Here is a 19,855-nt window from a genome sequence, read left to right as displayed (position 1 = left end):
CATGAGAAGCAAGATTCTCTGGTCTGATGAAACCAAGATTGAACTCTTCAGCCTGAATGCCAAGCGTCACGTCTGGAGGAAACCTGGCACCATCCCTACAGTGAAGCATGGTGGTGGCAGCATCATGCTGTGGGGATGTTCTTCAGTGGCAGGGACTGGGAGACTAATCAGGATTTCTGGATTTCAATAATTCTGCTCTGCATGCATTATTTCGTGTTTTACGTTGTATTTTAAGTAGGATATTTTTGCAGAATTCTGCATGCAGACTCTCAATTTGGTGTTTGTCCCATTTTGTGAATTCTTGGTTGGTGAGCGGACCCCACGTCTGTCTGTCTGTCTGTCTGTCTGTCTGTCTGTCTGTCTGTCTGTCTGTCTGTCTGTCTGTCTGTCTGTCTGTCTGTCTGTCTGTCTGTCTGTCTGTCTGTCTGTCTGTCTGTCTGTCTGTCTGTCTGTCTGTCTGTCTGTCTGTCTGTCTGTGTCTCTTTCTCTTCTCTCTCTCACTCTCTGTCTTTCTCTCACAGCAGCTACATTGTGAGGCGATAGGAGGATTTACACCTTCAGCTGAAGCTGCCATTCATTTTCACGGCTCTTAAACACACACACACACACACACACAGTAATACATCTTCACAGCCTTTGGTTTGCCGTACATCATCAGGTGAAGAGGACCAGAAAAAGAATTGGGGAGCAGTGCTGTTGACGGCCTTGCTATTCTATTCCCCACAGTACAAATGTATACTGTAGGTAACATTATTGCCTTACTATATACGGTGCATTTGGAAAGTTCTCAGACCCCTTGACTTTTCCCACATTTTGTTATGTTACAGCCTAATTCTAAAATGGATTAAATAGTTTTTTCCCCCTCATCAATCTACACACAATACCCCATAACGACAAATGAAAAACAGGTTTTTAGATGTTTTTGCAAATGCATAAAAAACAAAAAACTGAAATAACACTTTAACAAAAATATTCAGACCATTTACTCAAGACTTTGTTGAAGCTGGGCTCTGGCTGGGCCACTCAAGGGCATTCAGAGACTTGTATTATCTTGGTTGTGTGCTTAGGGTCATCGTCTTATTGGAAGGTGAACCTTTGCCCCAGTCTGAGGTCCTGAGAGCGCTGGAGCTGGTTTTCATCAAGGATCTCTATGTATTTCTCCGTTCATCTTTCCCTCAATCCTGACTAGTCTCCCAGTCCCTGAAGAACATCCCCCAGAGTATGATGCTGCCAACTGCTTCACTGTAGGGATGGTGCCAGGTTTCCTCCAGACGTGACGCTTTGCATTCAGGCTGAAGAGTTCAATCTTGGTTTCATCAGACCAGAGAATCTTGTTTCTCATGGTCTGAGAGTCCTTTAGGTGCCTTTTTGGCAAACTCCAAGCAGGCTGTCATGTGCCTTTTACTGAGGAGTGGCTACCGTCTGGCCACTCTACCATAAAGGCCTGATTGGTAGAATGCTGCAGAGATGGTTGTCCTTCTGGAAGGTTCTCCCATCTCCACAGAGGAACTCTGGAGCTCTGTCAGAGTGACAATCGGGTTCTTGGACACCTCCCTGACCAGGGCCCTTCTCCCCCGATTACTCAGTTTGGCCAGAAACATGATGCAGCTAAGCTCAATAGCAAATGGTCTGAATACTCATGTAAATAAGGTATTTCTGTTTTAAATGTTTTATACATTTGCACAATGTTTTCACTTTGTCATTATGGGGTATTGTGTGTTGATTGATGAGGGAAAATAACTATTTCATTCATTTTAGAATAAGGCTGTAACATAACAAAATGTGGAAAAAGTCAATGTGTCTGAATACTTTCCGAATGGATTGTATATAGAAGAATTCAAAAACCTAAGACAGAAATTGAGAAACCTATCCAACCAAAAACATAGAGACCCAGGTAACCTGAGCCTACGCCTTCACTATGGTGTGAGCCTACGCCTTCACAATGGTGAATCACTAAAACAATACAGAAATACACTATGGAAAAATAAGGAACAGCACGTCAGAAATCAGCTCAATGTAATTTGAAGAATCCATAGAATATAACCACTTCTGGGAAAAACTCGAAACAAACAACACGAAGAGTTATCTATCCAAAATGGAGATGTATGGATAAACCCCTTCTCCAATCTTTTTAGCTATTTAACAAGGAACAAACAGCAAAAACATATACATGATCAAATACAAGGAGAATCTTAGAATCAACTATTAAAGACTACAAGACCCCACTGGATTCTCCAATTATATTGAATGAACAACAGGACAAAGTACAAACCCTCCAACCGAAAAAGGCCTGTGGTTTTGATGGTATCCTAAATGAAATGATAAAAATTCCAATTGGCTATACTTAAACTCCGTAACATCATCCTCAGCTCTGGCATATTCCCCAAAATTTGGAACCAAGGACTGATCACCCCAATCCACAAAAGTGGAGACAAATTTGACCCCAATACCATTTGACCAGCTGCCTCCAATTGGAGATCAACCCCAAAAACAACAACATAGAAATAGAAAAACTAGAACTTAAACATAGAAAACAGAAAAACACAAAACACCCCCCCGTCACGCCCTCACCCCCCCCCCCCAAAGGTGCAGACTCCGAATGCAACAAAAACAAAAGAAATCACAAAACAAAAAGGGAGGGTAGGGAGGGTGACAATTGTCTATGGCGGCTCAAATGCAGTCCACATAACCTCCAGCATAGGAGGCGGCTCCGGTTCGGGGCGTACTCCCCGCTCCACCCGCTGATCCTTCTGCTATATTACCACCTGACCATGGATCGTCGTTGAAAGAAATGGACTGTAGATCATTGCTGGAGGTTCTGGGCTGCAGGCCGCCGCTGGAGGTTCCGGGCTGCAGGCCGCCGCTGGAGGCTCCGGACTGGGGAGCGTCGCTGGAGGCTCCGGACTGGGGAGCGTCGCTGGAGGCTCCGGACTGGGGAGCGTCGCTGGAGGTCTGATGCGTGGGACTGGCATAGGTGGCGTCAGACTGGTAACACGCACCTCAGGGCGAGTGCGGGGAGGAGGCACAGGATGTACTGGGGTGTGGAGGCGCACTGGAGGGAGAGTGCGAGGAGCAGGCACAGGACGTACTGGGCTGTGGAGGCGCACCGGAGGCCTGATGCGTGGGACCGGTACAGGTGGCACCAGGCTGATGACACGCACCTCAGGGCGAGTGCGGAGAGGCGGCACAGGGTATACTGGGCCGTGGAGGCGCACTGGAGGTCTGGAGCTTATGGCTGGCACAACCCGTCTTTGCTGGATGCTCAACCCAGCTTGACAACTGCAAGGCGCGGGCACAGATCGCACCGGCCAGTGAGTGCGCCCTGACGACACAGTGCGAATCACCGCATAACACGGTGCTTGCCCCATTACTTGCTCCCCACGGTAAGCACGGGGAGTTGGCTCAGGTCTCCACCCTGACTCTGCCAAACTCCCCGTGTGTCCCCCCCAAACATTTTTTGGGGGTGCCTCTCAGGCTTCCGTCGTTGGGCTAGCTCCTCATAGTGTCGCTGTTCCGCTTGCGCCGTTTCCACCTGCTTCCATGGCAGGGTCTTGTCCCCTGCCATTATTTCCTCCCAGGTCCAGGATGTCCTCCATTCTCTTTTCTCCCGAGCCCAGGATCCCTGCTCCTCCTGGGCACGCTGCTTGGTCCTTTTGTGGTGGGTGATTCTGTCACGGCTGTCAAAAGGATCGGACCAAAATGCAGCATGGTTGTAGTTCCACATATTTATTTATCCGTGAAACGTAATGCAATACACCAAATACTTGAAATAACAAAACAACAAACCGTGACGCAGAGATTAACACACTACTCAAATATAATCACCCACAAAACCCAGGAAGAAAACCCCTACTTAAATATGATCTCCAATCAGAGGTATCGAGGACCAGCTGCCTCCAATTGGAGATCAACCCAAAAAAACAACATAGAAATAGAAAAACTAGAACTTAAACATAGAAATAGAAAACATAGAAAAACACAAAACACCCCCTGTCACGCCCTGACCTACTCCACTATAGAAAATTACATCTTACTAGGGTCAGGATGTGACACTATGCCATCATAAGGAACATAAAGTTTGCCATACCAATTAGGATCTGGCAAAAAATACTTGAATCAGTTAAAGAACCCATTGCCCTTTATGGTTATGAGGTCTGGGGTCTGCTCACCAAACAAGAATTCACAAAATGGCACAAACATCAAATTGAAACTCTGCATGCAGAATTCTGTGAAAACATCCTCCATGTACAGTGTAACGTAAAACAGCAAATAATGCATGCAGAGCAGAATTAGGCCGATACCAGCTAATTATCAAAATCCAGAAAAGAGCCGTTAAATTCTACAACCACCTAAAAGGAAGCGATTCCCTAACCTTCCTTAAGAAAGCCCTCACCTACAGAGTAATGAACCTGGAGAAGAGTCCCCTAAGCTAGCTGGTCCTGGGGCTCTGTTCACAAACACAAACAGACCCCACAGAGCCCCAGACAAGCAACACAATTAGACCCAACCAAATCATGAGAAAACAAAAAGATAATTACTTGACATATTGGAAAGAAATAACAATAAAACTGAGCAAACTAGAATGCTATTTGGCCCTAAACAGAGAGTACACAGTAGCAGAACACCTGACCACTGTGACTGACCGAAATTTAAGGAAAGCTTTGACTATGTACAGACTCAGTGTGCATAGCCTTGCTATTGAGAAAGGCCGCCGTAGGCAGACCTGGCTCTCAAGAGAAGACATGCTATGTGCACACTGCCCACAAAATGAGGTGGAAACTGAGCTGTACTTCCTAACCTCCTGCCAAATGTATGACAATATTAGAGACACATATTTCCCTCAGATTATACAGATGAACAAAGAATTTGAAAACAAACCAAATTTTGATAAACTCGCATATCTACTGGGTGAAATACCACAGTGTGCCATCACAGCAACCAGATTTGTGACCTGTTGCCACAAGAAAAGGGCAACCAGTGAAGAACAACCACCATTGTAAATACAACCCATATTTATGTATATTTATTTTCCCTTTTGTACTTTCACTATTTGCACATCTTTACAACACTGTATATATATATATATATATACATGATATGACATTTGAAATGTATTTTTTCTTTTGTAACTTCTGTGAGTGTAATGTTAACTGTATATTTTTGTTTATTTCACTTTTGTTTATTATCTACTTCACTTGCTTTGGTAATGTTAACATGTGTTTCCCATGTAATAAAGCCCTTGAATTGAATTGAATTGACAGAGACAGAGGGACAGAAAGAGAGAGAGAGACACATCGAGAGACAGCGACAGAGAAGGAGAGATACAGAGAGAGAGACAGAGAGACACACACACAGAGAGAGAGAGAGAGTGAGAGAAAGACAGAGAGACACACACAGAGAGAGAGAGAGAGAGAACCTCCTGGAGCTGTTTTTGTCTTGGGTTACGAAAACAAGGGATGATTCTAGTACGTGTAAGGTCCATTTACTCTCACATCTGGAAAGTGCTCCCCATACCTGTGGCCCTTAATGTATTTGTTTGTTTGCAGTCATTACCTCCCGCCATCCAGCAGGCTGATAAACACAGATTGCCCAGCTCGGGTCTGATCACAGCAGTCCCTCCGCTCTCAGCACATCAACACCCCAGTGTTTTAGGAGCTGCTTTCTTTGTCTCCAAATGCCATTGTCATTCAGCCTGGCTGTCCAGGCTCCCACCCTCCCACATTGCAATCATTTGTAATGAATAGGATGATGACAATGTTCATGTCAGAATTGCTGCGGCACTCATTACTTTTTTAATGAAACTGTAATCACTGACACATCTGGCTAAGTGAGCAGAGCCTTGGTGTGGTTGTAATTCAGCCAGCCTGCCTGCTGCTGTAATTGATATCTAATTATGGCTAACCCCTGGTCAGATCTTCCAGTCCCAGTCTGTGTGTGTGTGTGTGTGTGCTGTTCCTGCCTCTCTGCCACCGTCGTTGTGGCCCCCTCTCAGCCAGCAGGGATTAGGGAGCAAGGCCACACGGGGGGGTATAATTAGCGTCGTCACAAACTAACCGCAGTTTCAGTTCCTGAAAGTATGATCACACACACAGACAAGTACGCCAGACTCTTACACACACGTCTGCGTGTGTGGCCGATTTATAGCGAACACAAACAGCTGCGCACAGACCTACGTAAATTCACACATAAAGAGAGAGAGATTTAGACACACATTGACTCTCACACACACACAGTGAAAGAGAGAGAGAGGGAAATAGAAAGCTACGGACAGGGAGTAATAGAGAGAGAAAAAGAGACACAAATTGACGCACACAGAGACCATCCCATTCAAGCACACCCCGTACTCTCTGTCCCCCCCCCCTTCCCCTAAATTGAGTACCTTAAGAGCTTGTCTGTGATGAGTAAGCCAGCAGTGTTGTGCAGGGTGTCATGTTACCTCAGCCACTACGTTCATCTCCCTCTGCAGACACCCAGGTCACATTCTCTTTTCCCAGAAAAGTCAAAAGAACTACAACAGCAACCCAGACAACAGAACCCAGACACTGAGATGCAGGCTAGGGCTTGGCTGGAAACTCAGGCAGGAAGTCAACAGACACTGAGATGCAGGCTAGGCCTTGGCTGGACACTCAGGCAGGAAGTCAACAGACACTGAGATGCAGGCTAGGCCTTGGCTGGACACTCAGGCAGGAAGTCAACAGACACTGAGATGCAGGCTAGGGCTTGGCTGGACACTCAGGCAGGAAGTCAACACACACAGAGATGCGGGCTAGGGCTTGGCTGGACACTCAGGCAGGAAGTCAACAGACACTGAGATGCAGGCTAGGGCTTGGCTGGACACTCAGGCAGGAAGTCAACAAACACTTAGATGTAGGCTAGGGCTTGGCTGGACACTCAGGCAGGAAGTCAACAAACACTTAGATGCAGGCTAGGGCTTGGCTGGACACTCAGGCAGGAAGTCAACAGACACCGAGATCCAGGCTAGGGCTTGTCTGGACACTCAGGCAGGAAGTCAACAGACACTGAGATCCAGGCTAGGGCTCAGCTGCATACTCAGGCAGTAAGTGAAGCCAGAAAAGTTATGAGCAGTAAGTACATGGTGAATATTACTGGATGGGCTATTTAATGCACTGGATATTATTCTGCCCCAGTTTGACTTCCTCTGACAGGGTTTTTATTTATATCAGTCGTGTGACAGTTTGGTGACAGAGTACAGCCTCCAATTCCTCCAAGTCCCCATCCATCAGAGGAGGGATGTTTTTCTAGACACTTGAAGGCTCCCAGACACTCTCTTTTGTTTTCTGCCAGATCAGAGAGCAGGAGGCACAGGGCAGGTGGGAGGAGAGGAGAGGGCAAGCAGGAGGCAGACAGCTGCCTGGCTCATTGCATATTCCGAGTGTGTATACTAAACGCCACAATGATTTTTGTAAATTGCCTCAAATATCCACACAAGTCTCATCTGGAAGTACTGACAGTTCTTGAGACGGACACTAGTTTCTAACCAGAATATACACTACCGTTCAAATGTTTGGGGTCACATAGAAATGTCCTTGTTTTTGAAAGAAAAGCACATATTTTGTGCATTAAAATAACATCAAATTGATCATAAATACAGTGTAGACATTGTTAATGTTGTAAATGACTATTGTAGCTGGAAACGACTGATTTTTTAATGGCCTACAGAGGCCCATTATCAGCAACCATCACTCCTGTGTTCCAATGGCACGTTGGGTTAGCTAATCCAAGTTTATCATTTTAAAAGAAACTGAAGATATCATACAATGCTGCGTACTACTCCCTTCACAGAACAGCGCAAACTGGCTCTAACTAGAATAGAAAGAGGAGTGGGAGGCCCCGGTGCACAACTGAGCAAGAGGACAAGTACATTAGTGTCTAGTTTGAGAAACAGATGCCTCACAATTCCTCAACTGGCAGCTTCATTAAATAGTACCCGCAAAACACCAGTCTCAATGTCAACAGTGAAGAGGCGACTCTGGGATGCTGGCAGGGTGAGAATAGAAAACCTGGCTTGATATACACGTTATATTTACGTGTCCATACTTACATGGCTGTCCGAATGTGTCCCACGTGGTATCGTATTCCCTATGTAGTGTACTACATTTGACATTTTACCAAAAGTAGTGCACTATATGGGGAATAGGTTGAGATTTGGAACACAGGCACATTCTTTCATGTTGAGAGAGAAAGGGAGAGAGGGAGAGAGAGAAAGAGAGAGGGAGGGAGGGATAGGGAGAGAGGGAGAGGGAGATATGGAGAGAGAGAGAGAAGGAGGGAGAGAGAGAGGGATAGGGAGAGGGAGAGAGGGAGAAATGGAGAGAGAGAGGGAGGGAGAGAGAGAAGGAGGGAGAGAGAGAGGGATAGGGAGAGGGAGAGAGGGAGAGATGGAGAGAGAGAGGGAGGGAGAGAGGGATGAAAAGATGACAATGTTGTTTGTTATTGGCTTCTTTTTCCCTCTGTTTGACGTGTGGTCAAATGAAACAGGACTATCTGAAAAATATAAATGAAATACAAGTGCTGCCTACCTGTTCTCCATCTAATGTAATTAGTTGCTCCCTCCTAGTGTGTTATTTACAAACAGAAAGTGGTAAACTGTGACAACCAATTTCACACATCCCAGACAACAAAGTCAGTGGAAGTCTTTACAGGAGCCCAGCCATTACCAATGTACTGCCTGTACTCTCTCATGCAATTCCCTAACATTTCACAATTGTAATCACTCCAAATAGGCTGTGAATGCCTCCAATATTGGATTCCTCAGCAAACACAAACAGATGCTTTCCACAGTCCCTTAAAAACAAAAACACTGCATGCATCCCTGGAGAACAAAAAGGTACAACAGAGGTTTTTGGAAAACAAAAACATTTTGGAGGATAAAGGTGCATGAAAAAGTTCAGCCTCATAGTCAATTGGTTGAATTACAGCTTCTCTCTCTTTGAGCTCATTTCATATGCCTCGTGTGCTGTGTGGGCCATGTTTGATCTGCATTTGGCTCAGTAGGCAGGTACTGTATGAGGGCCTGAAGGTTGATGTGTCTCTGTCCTCCTTGGCGTTCTATCTGATTATCATAATTGTAGTTAATTACCAAGGAAATGGCCTGTGAGTCTCAGCCGTGCAGTGTGCAGCGAATTAAATGGAAGTTCACTGGAGATGAGCGGTGTCCCCTCTCCACATGAACAAGCACACACACACACACACACTCATATTTAACATATTATTGGACAATTCCAACCAACAAAAATCTTTAAGTATTTCTTTAATTAGTCCATTGTTGATATGGTCCCAAAATGTTTTGCATGTCAGCAATCAAGTTTTCAATATACACTGCTCAAAAAAATGAAGGGAACACTAAAATAGCACATCCTAGATCTGAATGAATGAAATAATCTTATTAAATACTTTTTTCTTTACATAGTTGAATGTGCTGACAACAAAATCACACAAAAATAATCAATGGAAATCCAATTTATCAACCCATGGAGGTCTGGATTTGGAGTCACACTCAAAATTAAAGTGGAAAACCACACTACAGGCTGATCCAACTTTGATGTAATGTCCTTAAAACAAGTCAAAATGAGGCTCAGTAGTGGGTGTGGCCTCCACGTGCCTGTATGACCTCCCTACAACGCCTGGGCATGCTCCTGATGAGGTGGCGGATGGTCTCCTGAGGGCTCTCCTCCCAGACCTGGACTAAAGAATCCGCCAACTCCTGGACAATCTGTGGTACAACGTGGCGTTGGTGGATGGAGCGAGACATGATGTCCCAGATGTGCTCAATTGGATTCAGGTCTGGGGAACGGGCGGGCCAGTCCATAGCATCAATGCCTTCCTCTTACAGGAACTGCTGACACACTCCAGCCACATGAGGTCTAGCATTGTCTTACATTAGGAGGAACCCAGGGCCAACCGCACCAGCATATGGTCTCACAAGGGGTCTGAGGATCTCATCTCGGTACCTAATGGCAGTCAGGCTACCTCTGGCGAGCACATGGAGGGCTGTGCGGCCCCTCAAAGAAATGCCACCCCACACCATGACTGACCCACCGCCAAACCGGTCATGCTGGAGGATGTTGCAGGCAGCAGAACGTTCTCCACGGCGTCTCCAGACTCTGTCACGTCTGTCACATGTGCTCAGTGTGAACCTGCTTTCATCTGGGAAGAGCACAGGGCGCCAGTGGCGAATTTGCCAATCTTGGTGTTCTCTAGCAAATGCCAAACGTCCTGCACAGTGTTGGGCTGTAAGCACAACCCCCACCTGTGGACGTCGGGGCCTCATATCACCCTCATGGAGTCTGTTTCTGACCGTTTGAGCAGACACATGCACATTTGTGGCCTGCTGGAGGTCATTTTGCAGGGCTCTGGCAGTGCTCCTCCTACTCCTCCTTGCACAAAGGCGGAGGTAGCGGTCCTGCTGCTGGGTTGTTGCCCTCCTACGGCCTCTTCCACATCTCCTGATGTACTGGCCTGTCTCCTGGTAGCGCCTCCATACTCTGGACACTACGCTGACAAACACAGCAAACCTTCTTGCCACAGCTCGCATTGATGTGCCATCCTGGATGAGCTGCACTACCTGAGCCACTTGTGTGGGTTGTAGACTCCGTCTCATGCTACCACTAGAGTGAAAGCATCGCCAGCATTCAAAAGTGACCAAAACATCAGCCAGGAAGCATAGGAACTGAGAAGTGGTCTGTGGTTACCACCTGCAGAACCACTCCTTTATTGGGGGTGTCTTGCTAATTGCCTATAATTTCCACCTGTTGTCTATTCCATTTGCACAACAGCATGTGACATTTATTGTCAATCAGTGTTGCTTCCTAAGTGGACAGTTTGATTTCACAGAAGTGTGATTGACTTGGAGTTACATTGTGTTGTTTAAGTGTTCCCTTTATTTTTTGAGCAGTATATATAACTTTCAAAATATAGAAATACAGCTGGTATGATGCATAATGGACTGGGGTTCGTTCCTTTTCCATTTAAATATCTAAAAATGAGCACAGAATATTTGCATTAGATGTATTTGCTTCCTAAAGGAAGCCTTTATTTATATTGTATTATTGTTACACCTTACATAAAGATACAGTTACCCCATCTGTATCCCATCGGAACCCACACACCTGCCTGATCTCTGCTTTAGACTGTATGTCATCATTCACGTCTGTCTTCAGTGTCTGCCTTCCTCTCCCCTGGCCTGTCTCCCCTGGCCTGTCTCCCCTGGCCTGTCTCCCCTGGCCTGTCTCCCCTGGCCTGTCTCCCCTGGCCTGTCTCCCCTGGCCTGTCCTTTTGGCACTGTGCAGGTCTTCTTCCTCTGTCCTGTTGGTAAAATGTGACAGTACTGCATGCTGATCTTGTCTTTCCCTTCCTGTCATGTAGGTATTACGTATGTGTGACTGTGCTGATCTACTTCCTGCCTCTGCTGGTGATGGGCTGTGCCTACCTGGTGGTGGGCCTCACCCTCTGGGCCAGTAACATACCTGGAGACTCCTCTGACCGCTACAAAGAGCAGCTCACTGCCAAACGCAAGGTACAGTACAGTATAAAGATACTATAAGCCTGGGTGTACATGCTCATAGCCAAATGCAAGGTTCCAATTATGAGTTTTGTAGGGTAAAGATGTACTGTGGGGCTTTGTTAAGAAGCAGACTGTGACATCATTCAGTACAGTGTTTTGAGAGACTAGTCAAGGATCATATCACCTCCACCTTACCTGTCACCCTAGACCCACTTCAGTTTGCTTACCGCCCCAATAGGTCCACAGACGATGCAATCGCCATCACACTGCACACTGCCCTATCCCATCTGGACAAGAGGAATACCTATGTAAGAATGCTGTTCATTGACTATAGCTCAGCATTCAACACCATAGTATCCTCTAAGCTCATCATTATGCTTGAGGCCCTGAGTCTCAACCCCGCCCAATGCAATTGGGTCCTGGACTTCCTGACGGGCCACCCCCCAGGTGGTGAAGGTTGGAAACAACATCTCCACTTCGCTGATCCTCAACACTGGGGCCCCACATGGATGCGTGCTCAGCCCCCTCCTATACTCCCTGTTCACCCATGGCCATGCACGCCTCCAACTCAATCATCAAGTTTGCAGATGACACAACAGTAGTAGGCTTGATTACCAACAACGTTGCGACAGCCTACAGGGAAGAGGAGAGGGCACTCGGAGTGTGTCAGGAAAATAACCTCTCACTCAACGTCAACAAAAAAAGGAGATGATCGTGGACTTCAGGAAACAGCACAGGGAGCACCCCCCTATCCACATCAATGGGACAGCAATGGAGAAGGTGGAAAGTTTTAATTTCCTCTGCGTGCACATCACGGACAAACTGAAATGGTCCATCCACACAGACAGTGTGGTGAAGAAGGCGCAACAGCACCTCTTCAACCTCAGGAGGCTGAAGAAATTTGGGTTGTCACCTAAAACCCTCACAAACTTTTACAGATGCCCACAACCGCAAGTCTCTCCAGAGGGTGGTGCGGTCTGCACAACGTATCACTGGGGGCAAACTACCTGCCCTCCAGGACACCTACAGCCCCCGATGTCACATGAAGGCCAAAAAGATCATCAAGGACAACAACCACCCAAGCCACTGCCTGTTCACCCCGCTACTATCCAGAAGGCAAGGTCAGTACAGGTCCATCAAAGCTGGGACCGAGAGACTGAAAAACAGCTTCTATCTCAAGGCCATCAGACTGTTAAACAGCCATCACAGCCAGTTACCTTAGCTTTCTTGGGAACAGGAACAGTGGTGGCCCTCTTGAAGCATGTGCAAACAGCAGACTGGGATAGGGATTGATTGAATATCTCTGTAAACACACCAGCCAGCTGGTCTGTGCATGCTCTGAGGACGCGGCTAGGGATACCGTCTGAGCCGGCAGCCTTGCGAGGGTTAACACTTTTAAATGTTTTACTCACATTGGCTGCGGTTATTGCTGCACTGTCGGAACTAGAAGCACAAGCATTTCGCTATACTTGCATTTCGCTATACTTGCAATAACATCTGCTAACCATGTGTATGTGACCAATACGATTTACATGCTCTGCCAGCAACTGTACATCAATGAGACCCTAGGGAATTTAGTATCAGTATCTGGGGTTTGTGGGGCTAGCTCTATGCTTCGATGTTTATCTCTACTTTGACTTCTAGGTAGTGAGGAAACACCTGTGTACCACATGCTAGAGCTCTCTCTGACTGAGACATTCATTATAGACACATAGTTAGCAGATATGTTTGGTTAAGAGCTAGGGTCTATTTTCCTGAATTTCCGCCTGACTGACGTGTCCAAAGTAAACTGCCTGTTACTCAGGCCCAGAAGCCAGGATATGCATATAATTGGTAGCATTGGATAGAAAACACTTTGAGGATTGTAGAAATGTTAAAATAATGTATGAGACTGTAACATAATTGATATGGTTGATGAAAATCCAAAGAAAAACCAACCGGAATGTTATTAGTTTTTTTGAGGTTCCAGGCTCTTATTTATTTTATTTCACCTTTATTTAACCAGGTAGGCTAGTTGAGAACAAGTTCTCATTTGCAACTGCGACCTGGCCAAGATAAAGCATAGCAATTCGACACATACAACACAGAGTTACACGTGGAAAAAACAAAACATACAGTCAATAATACAGTAGAACAAAAGAAAACAAAAATTCTATATACAGTGAGTACAAATGAGGTAAGTTAAGGCAATAAATAGGCCATGGTGGTGAAGTAATTACAGTATAGCAATTAAACACAGGAATGGTAGATGTGCAGAAGATGAATGAGGCAAGTAGAGATACTGGGGTGCAAAGGAGCAAGATAAATAAATAAATAAATAAATACAGTATGGGGTAGGTAGATAGATGGGGTGTTTACAGATGGGCTATGTACAGGTGCAGTGAACTGTGAGCTGCTCTGACAGCTGGTGCTTAAAGCTAGTGAATGACATGAGTCTCCAGCTTCAGAGATTTTTGCAGTTCGTTGCAGTCATTGGCAGCAGAGAACTGGAAGGAAAGATGACCAAAGGAGGAATTGGCTTTGGGGGTGACCAGTGAGATATACCTGCTGGAGCGCGTGCTACGAGTGGGTGCTGATATGGTGACCAGTGAGCTGAGATAAGGCGGGGCTTTACCTAGCAGAGACTTGTAGATAACCTGTAGCCAGTGGGTTTGGCGACGAGTATGAAGCGAGGGCCAACCAACGAGAGCGTACATCTATAAAATAGCCTCCAACACTCTACTCAACAAACTGAATGCAGTCTATCACAGTGCCATCCGTTTTGTCACCAAAGCCCCATACACTACCCACCATTGGTACTTGCTTCCAGGAATGCTTCCAGGAATTCTTCCTGGGATAGCACTATAAAGGGAACATGGTTCCATTTGGAACGCTTCCTAAACAACTCTGCTGCATCAACTTCAGGTCAAGCCAGAAAAACAGAGGGAGGAGTTGAAAGTTTGCCAATGTTTACTTCTTCCTTCATGACTCATGAAATAAACACGACGACACCCTGAGCTTCAAGCTCTCTCTACTCCTCTCATCATTTCCCAACTGACAGCTACATGTCTGATTGTTTCTTATTCCTCTAACATACACCGTCTTCCACTTTCTTTCTGCTGTCTTGTCCCCTTTCTGAATGACTGAATTGAACACAGAATTACATTTACAACTAATGAAATAGAATATCTGTGGAATGGATGAATTGAGCCCAACCCTTTGTGGTATCTGTGTCTCTGTCTGTGTTAGGTGGTGAAGATGATGATCGTGGTGGTGTGTACGTTTTCTCTCTGCTGGCTGCCCTACCACGTGTACTTCCTGCTCCACCTGTTCTTCCCCCTGCTGTTTGAGACACTCTATATCCAACAGGTGTACCTGGCTGTCATGTGGCTGGCCATGAGCTCCACCATGTACAACCCTATCATCTACTGCTGTCTCAACGACAGGTAGGTACACTACACTACACTACACTACACTACACTACACTACACTACACACACTACACATGCGCACACACACACACACACACACACACACACAGGTACGCACGCGCACACACAAGCAGGTACACTACACTACACACACACACACACACACACACACACACACACACACACACACACACACACACACACACACAATTGTTTATCATTCTCTTTAACACCTGTTTTTATTATGTACATAGATTATTCATTGCATTATTTATAAGTTATGGACTGTTCAGCACGTATTATTCATAACTTTTACCACTGTGGTGAAGGCAAAATGAAAAATACTTTGAATTCCTGCATGAAAAACAACCACTTGCTCTCATATGACTTGTTGACATCCTGGGTATGGCACATAATAGTAAAACCTCTATGAGTTTGTTTTTTAATGATTTTTAAATTGTTTTGGAAAAACAGATGGCTAATATTGCATTTGTAACCAAGTGAGAAGTGTGAATTTACCACCATATAGTTAGATGGTATGGACACTGTCATTGAGGGCTTCACCATTTTAAAGTAGTCAGCTGGGTGGGACTTCTTATGGGTGAAGGAAGGATCACATGATTCCATCCGGTTCATCAGGAGGGATCCGCCAATAAATTCTACTTGTGAGCAAACATTCCATAAGTGTAGGTAGCAGGAAATCACCAACCATGGCTTTATACATGTTCAAACAATACACTCTAGATGGCAGTATGTACCTTTTTAGCCAACTAATAGAAGTAGAACAAAATGGACTACTTCAAAATGGAGATGGTCTCAATGGCACTGCCCGTGCGTTCACAGACACCATAATGGAACATATATAAAGATGATCTCTATCATTCTATATGTTTACCACATATGACTGGAAAAAATACATTTGAACGGCCCTACAACTGGTAATTACTAGCAGGAAACTTGTCTATCATCCTTGAGCTCCAAGTGGGAGGTGGGAATTTACCAGTTGTGAAGTTGTAAATACCAATTGGATGCATTCACATGCACTTGCTGAGAAACATCCGATTAGCTAATAGCCAACAAGCTGTGTCAACCATAAACTAAAAGTACAGCTATCAGGCTCGTAAAGAAATGATGGTCTTCAAAAACCATATTAATAAATAGCTTTTTTAAAATACTGTTTCGTAGTTAAATGCTGAAAATGTTGTTATCAAGGTAATTTCCTTAGTAGGTGACGTCAGAGGTCACCATTTGGGAGAAGTCAGAGCTCAAGGAGGATAGAGAAGTTTCTCACTAGTAATTACCAGTTAGTATCATGTTTTAAGGCATGACCCAGGTGCAGACAGTGTTGAAGAAATGAAAGTTTATTCTTTAAACAGGGGCAGGCAAACGACAGGTCATAGCTGGCAGGGATATATAATCCAGATTGGGTATAAGGCACCGGAACAGCAGGCGGGCTCAGGGTCAGGACAGGCAGAGGTCAGTAATCCAGAGTAGTGGGGCAAAGGTACAGGACGACAGGCAGGCTCAGGGCAGGCAGGAATGGTCAAAACCGGGAAACCAGAAAAAAGGCACTAAAGCACAGACAGGCGCAAGGGAAAAACGCTGGTAGGTATGAACAAACAAAATGAACTGGCACAGACGGGTATAAGTACCCAGGGGATAATTGGGAAGACGGGCGACACCTGGAGGGGGGTGGAGACCAGCACAAGAACAGGTGAAACATATCAAGGCGTGACAGTTAGAGGGCCGTTCAATAGATTTTTCCCAGTGGTATGTTGTAAACATATAGAAGCATAGCAATATCATCTTTATACATGTCCTATTATGGTATCTGTGAGCGCACGTGCAGCGCCATTGAGGCCATCTTCATTTTCAAGTAGTCAATTACATTTTTGTACTACCTATATGAGTTGGCAAACAAACTGAAAGGGTGCATACTGCCAGCTAGAGTGTGTTGTTTGAACAGGTTTAAAGCCCAGGTTGCCGAAGTACTACCACCTACATTTATGGAATGTTTGCTCACGAGTATAATTAATTGGCTGATACCCAGATGGAATCATGTGATCCTTCCTTCACCCAAATGAAGGCCCACCTAGTTAACTACTTTTAAATTCTGTAAGCCCTCATGTCCATGCCAAAATGGGTGTTATCTATCTAGAGTCCTCTATCTAACTTTATGGTGGTAAATTCCCACTTTCGACTTGGTTACGAACACAGCATAATTCACTGTGGTGGTAAAGTTTTATGAAGAGCCAACTTTCAATTGGTTATCAGAATAACAAGCTGGTGTCCGAAAAATGTCTGAAAAGTCTTAGAAATATGTCTCTGAAGGATGCCTAGTTCATACTCGGTTATGACTGAGTGTCGTTACAAGACAAAATGAAAATGTGAGAGTTAGTTGCACTGCTAGAGAACTGTTAGGGTCTAAGTCATGAAACATTATGCAGTACTCTTCTTTCCACAGCAATATCCATTTGAAGTTTTAACATTCATAACCACATCTGCCTCTACACTCATTTTCCAACAAATTCTTGCCTCTTCGTCTGTCTTCAGCCTTTTTACTTTCCCCTTTTTTGAACATGTCTGTCTGTCTGTCTGTCTGTCTGTCTGTCTGTCTGTCTGTCTGTCTGTCTGTCTGTCTGTCTGTCTGTCTGTCTGTCTGTCTGTCTGTCTGTCCGTCTGTCCGTCTGTCTCTCTGTCCTTCCCTAGGTTCCGAGCTGGCTTCAAGCAGGCCTTCAGCTGCTGTCCCTGTGTCCCCGCCGGCTCCTATGAGGGTCTGGAGCTCAAGTCTACACGTTACCTGCAGACCCAGGCCAGTATGTACAAAGCCAGCCGCATGGAGACCAACGTGTCCACCGTGCTGCATGTGGCCGACGACCTGGAGCCTCCCAGGTTTGGGGCCCTATCTGAGGCCGGGTGTGGGTCCGAGGCGCGGGGGGTTGGCGGAGGGGGAGGGGGGTTGTGTGCGGTAGCGGCACCCAGGCGCTCCTCTCTGGATCTGACCTCTAACGGCTCCTCGTCCCGCAGCGTCTCCAAGAATGTGTCGGAGACCTCCAGCTTCTACTCTAGCAACAACCTGCCTGAGTAGAGAGGGGAGAGGAGAATCAGGCACTGCTAAACACTCCATCTCACTATACCTGCCAATGGGGGCTGTGTGTGTGTGTATGTGTGTGCATGCATGCGTGTGCACATATATTCCATCCATGTTTGTCTTTGACCATTTACATAATGTCCTTTCTTTGAATGTTGGGCATCAAGTCTACCGCCTGTGGCTGAGGCTTGGTTGGTTCCCCTTCAGAGGGCAGTGTGCTTATCCAGTGGTCCTTGGTTCAAACTAAGGCAATAAGGCATATCTAGAGCACACTGCCTGGTACCTGCTATAGCCCAGAGAGATACTGTAAGGGCTGGGTTCATGACTGGGTAACAAGACTGGGTCAATACAGGACAGGACTGGGTAAATAAAGGACAAGATTGGGTCAATACAGGACAAGACTAGGTCAATACAGGACAAGACTGGGTCAATACAGGATAAGATTGGGTCAATACAGGATAAGATTGGGTCAATACAGGACAAGACTGGGTCAATACAGGACAAGACTGGGTCAATACAGGATAAGATTGGGTCAATACAGGACAAGACTGGGTCAATACAGGACAAGACTGGGTCAATACAGGACAAGACTGGGTCAATACAGGATAAGATTGGGTCAATACAGGACAAGGCTGGGTCAATACAGAACAAAGTTAATACAGGACATAGCACTAACTGAACCCGATAACCTTCACACCATCAACACACCTTCAACTATCAGAATGTATCCAATACTTATCTAGCAATTGACATTTGCTTCTAAGGACCCACTCACCACACACACACAGTGGTGTATGAGTTCATATTACCACCCGTACTTCTGAATGGTGCATTAATGTTTGATTGCTGCCCCCGTGCTGGAAGCACAGTCAGTCCTCACAGTATAGTGGTTTCTCAGTTTGTCAGAAACATATGATAAGCCTAAACATAAACATGTGATTCCTGTTGCATCTCTTCAGCCCCTATAGTGGAGCCCAGGCTTAACAAGCCCACACTCCATAGGACACACACTTTGAAACAGATTATTGTGGCTGAGGTGTGTTTACCTGGTGGCCTGTCAGCATGTAGACTTCAGTGGAATAATGTGGGATGGAGCTGAACAAACAGACCCTAACCTGAACAGTGTTAGTCAGCTGTGTACAAGACAACAGGAGAGAAAAGTGGTGTGATTACAGAGGCAGAGAAACTGCACTGTGAGGACTTCCTCTTATACCGCATGCTCTTATTGACATTAAACGCTAGATGGATTGTGTTTTCGGGGATGATGTTAGTTCTTATAACTAGCGATGGGAAGATGTGCCTGGATACTTAGCATAATGCAGATATGAGAGGAAGGGAGGCAGCTTAGAGGCCATGCTCTCTTTATGAGACTTCTGGGTCTCAAATGGAACCCTATTCCCTTTATAATGCGCCACTTTTGACCAGAGTCCTATGGACCCTGTTCAAAAGTAGTACACTAAATAGGGAATAGTGTGTCATTTGGCATGCAACCTCTGTGTGAGACTGAGTCCAGCAGGAGGGAGCTATTTTAGCTGTGTGTAATGATTCCTGATGTGTCACAGCAGTTCCTGTCTACCCCGCCATCTGAAACCCAACAATGACACATCATATGTATGTATGATGTTCAGCACACACATCCCCACACAATCACACATTCTCAAACAGACACACTGACACCCACAGTTGGTCACACGTCAGACAGACGCACACTCACACATGCATGGGTGTGCTTACACACACACCCCCACACACACTTCGACCAGAGTAAAATGAGCACAGTAGTCATCTCAGATCTCCGGCAGGTTTGATGTGGAGTTTCAGCTTGGTAAC

General features: G+C 45.7%; 1 protein-coding gene across 1 annotated transcript in view; it reads left to right on the top strand.

The window, feature by feature from the left end:
* The window catches only part of LOC115200374 (substance-P receptor-like), a 37,409-nt gene extending 18,239 nt beyond the window's left edge, over positions 1–19,170 (top strand). The window contains exons 3-5 of the mRNA XM_029763397.1: positions 11,386–11,536; positions 14,753–14,949; positions 17,644–19,170. Of these exons, the coding sequence (XP_029619257.1) occupies positions 11,386–11,536; positions 14,753–14,949; positions 17,644–18,022 (727 nt within the window). The 3' untranslated portion in view covers positions 18,023–19,170. The remainder of the gene's footprint in view (positions 1–11,385; positions 11,537–14,752; positions 14,950–17,643) is intronic.
* The last annotated feature ends 685 nt before the right edge of the window (positions 19,171–19,855 follow it).

This window comes from Salmo trutta, chromosome 9, assembly GCF_901001165.1.
Source record: "Salmo trutta chromosome 9, fSalTru1.1, whole genome shotgun sequence".
NCBI lineage: Eukaryota > Metazoa > Chordata > Actinopteri > Salmoniformes > Salmonidae > Salmo > Salmo trutta.
The sequence above is the reverse complement of the archived record's forward strand: the minus strand, read 5'-3'. Positions and strand labels throughout refer to the sequence as shown.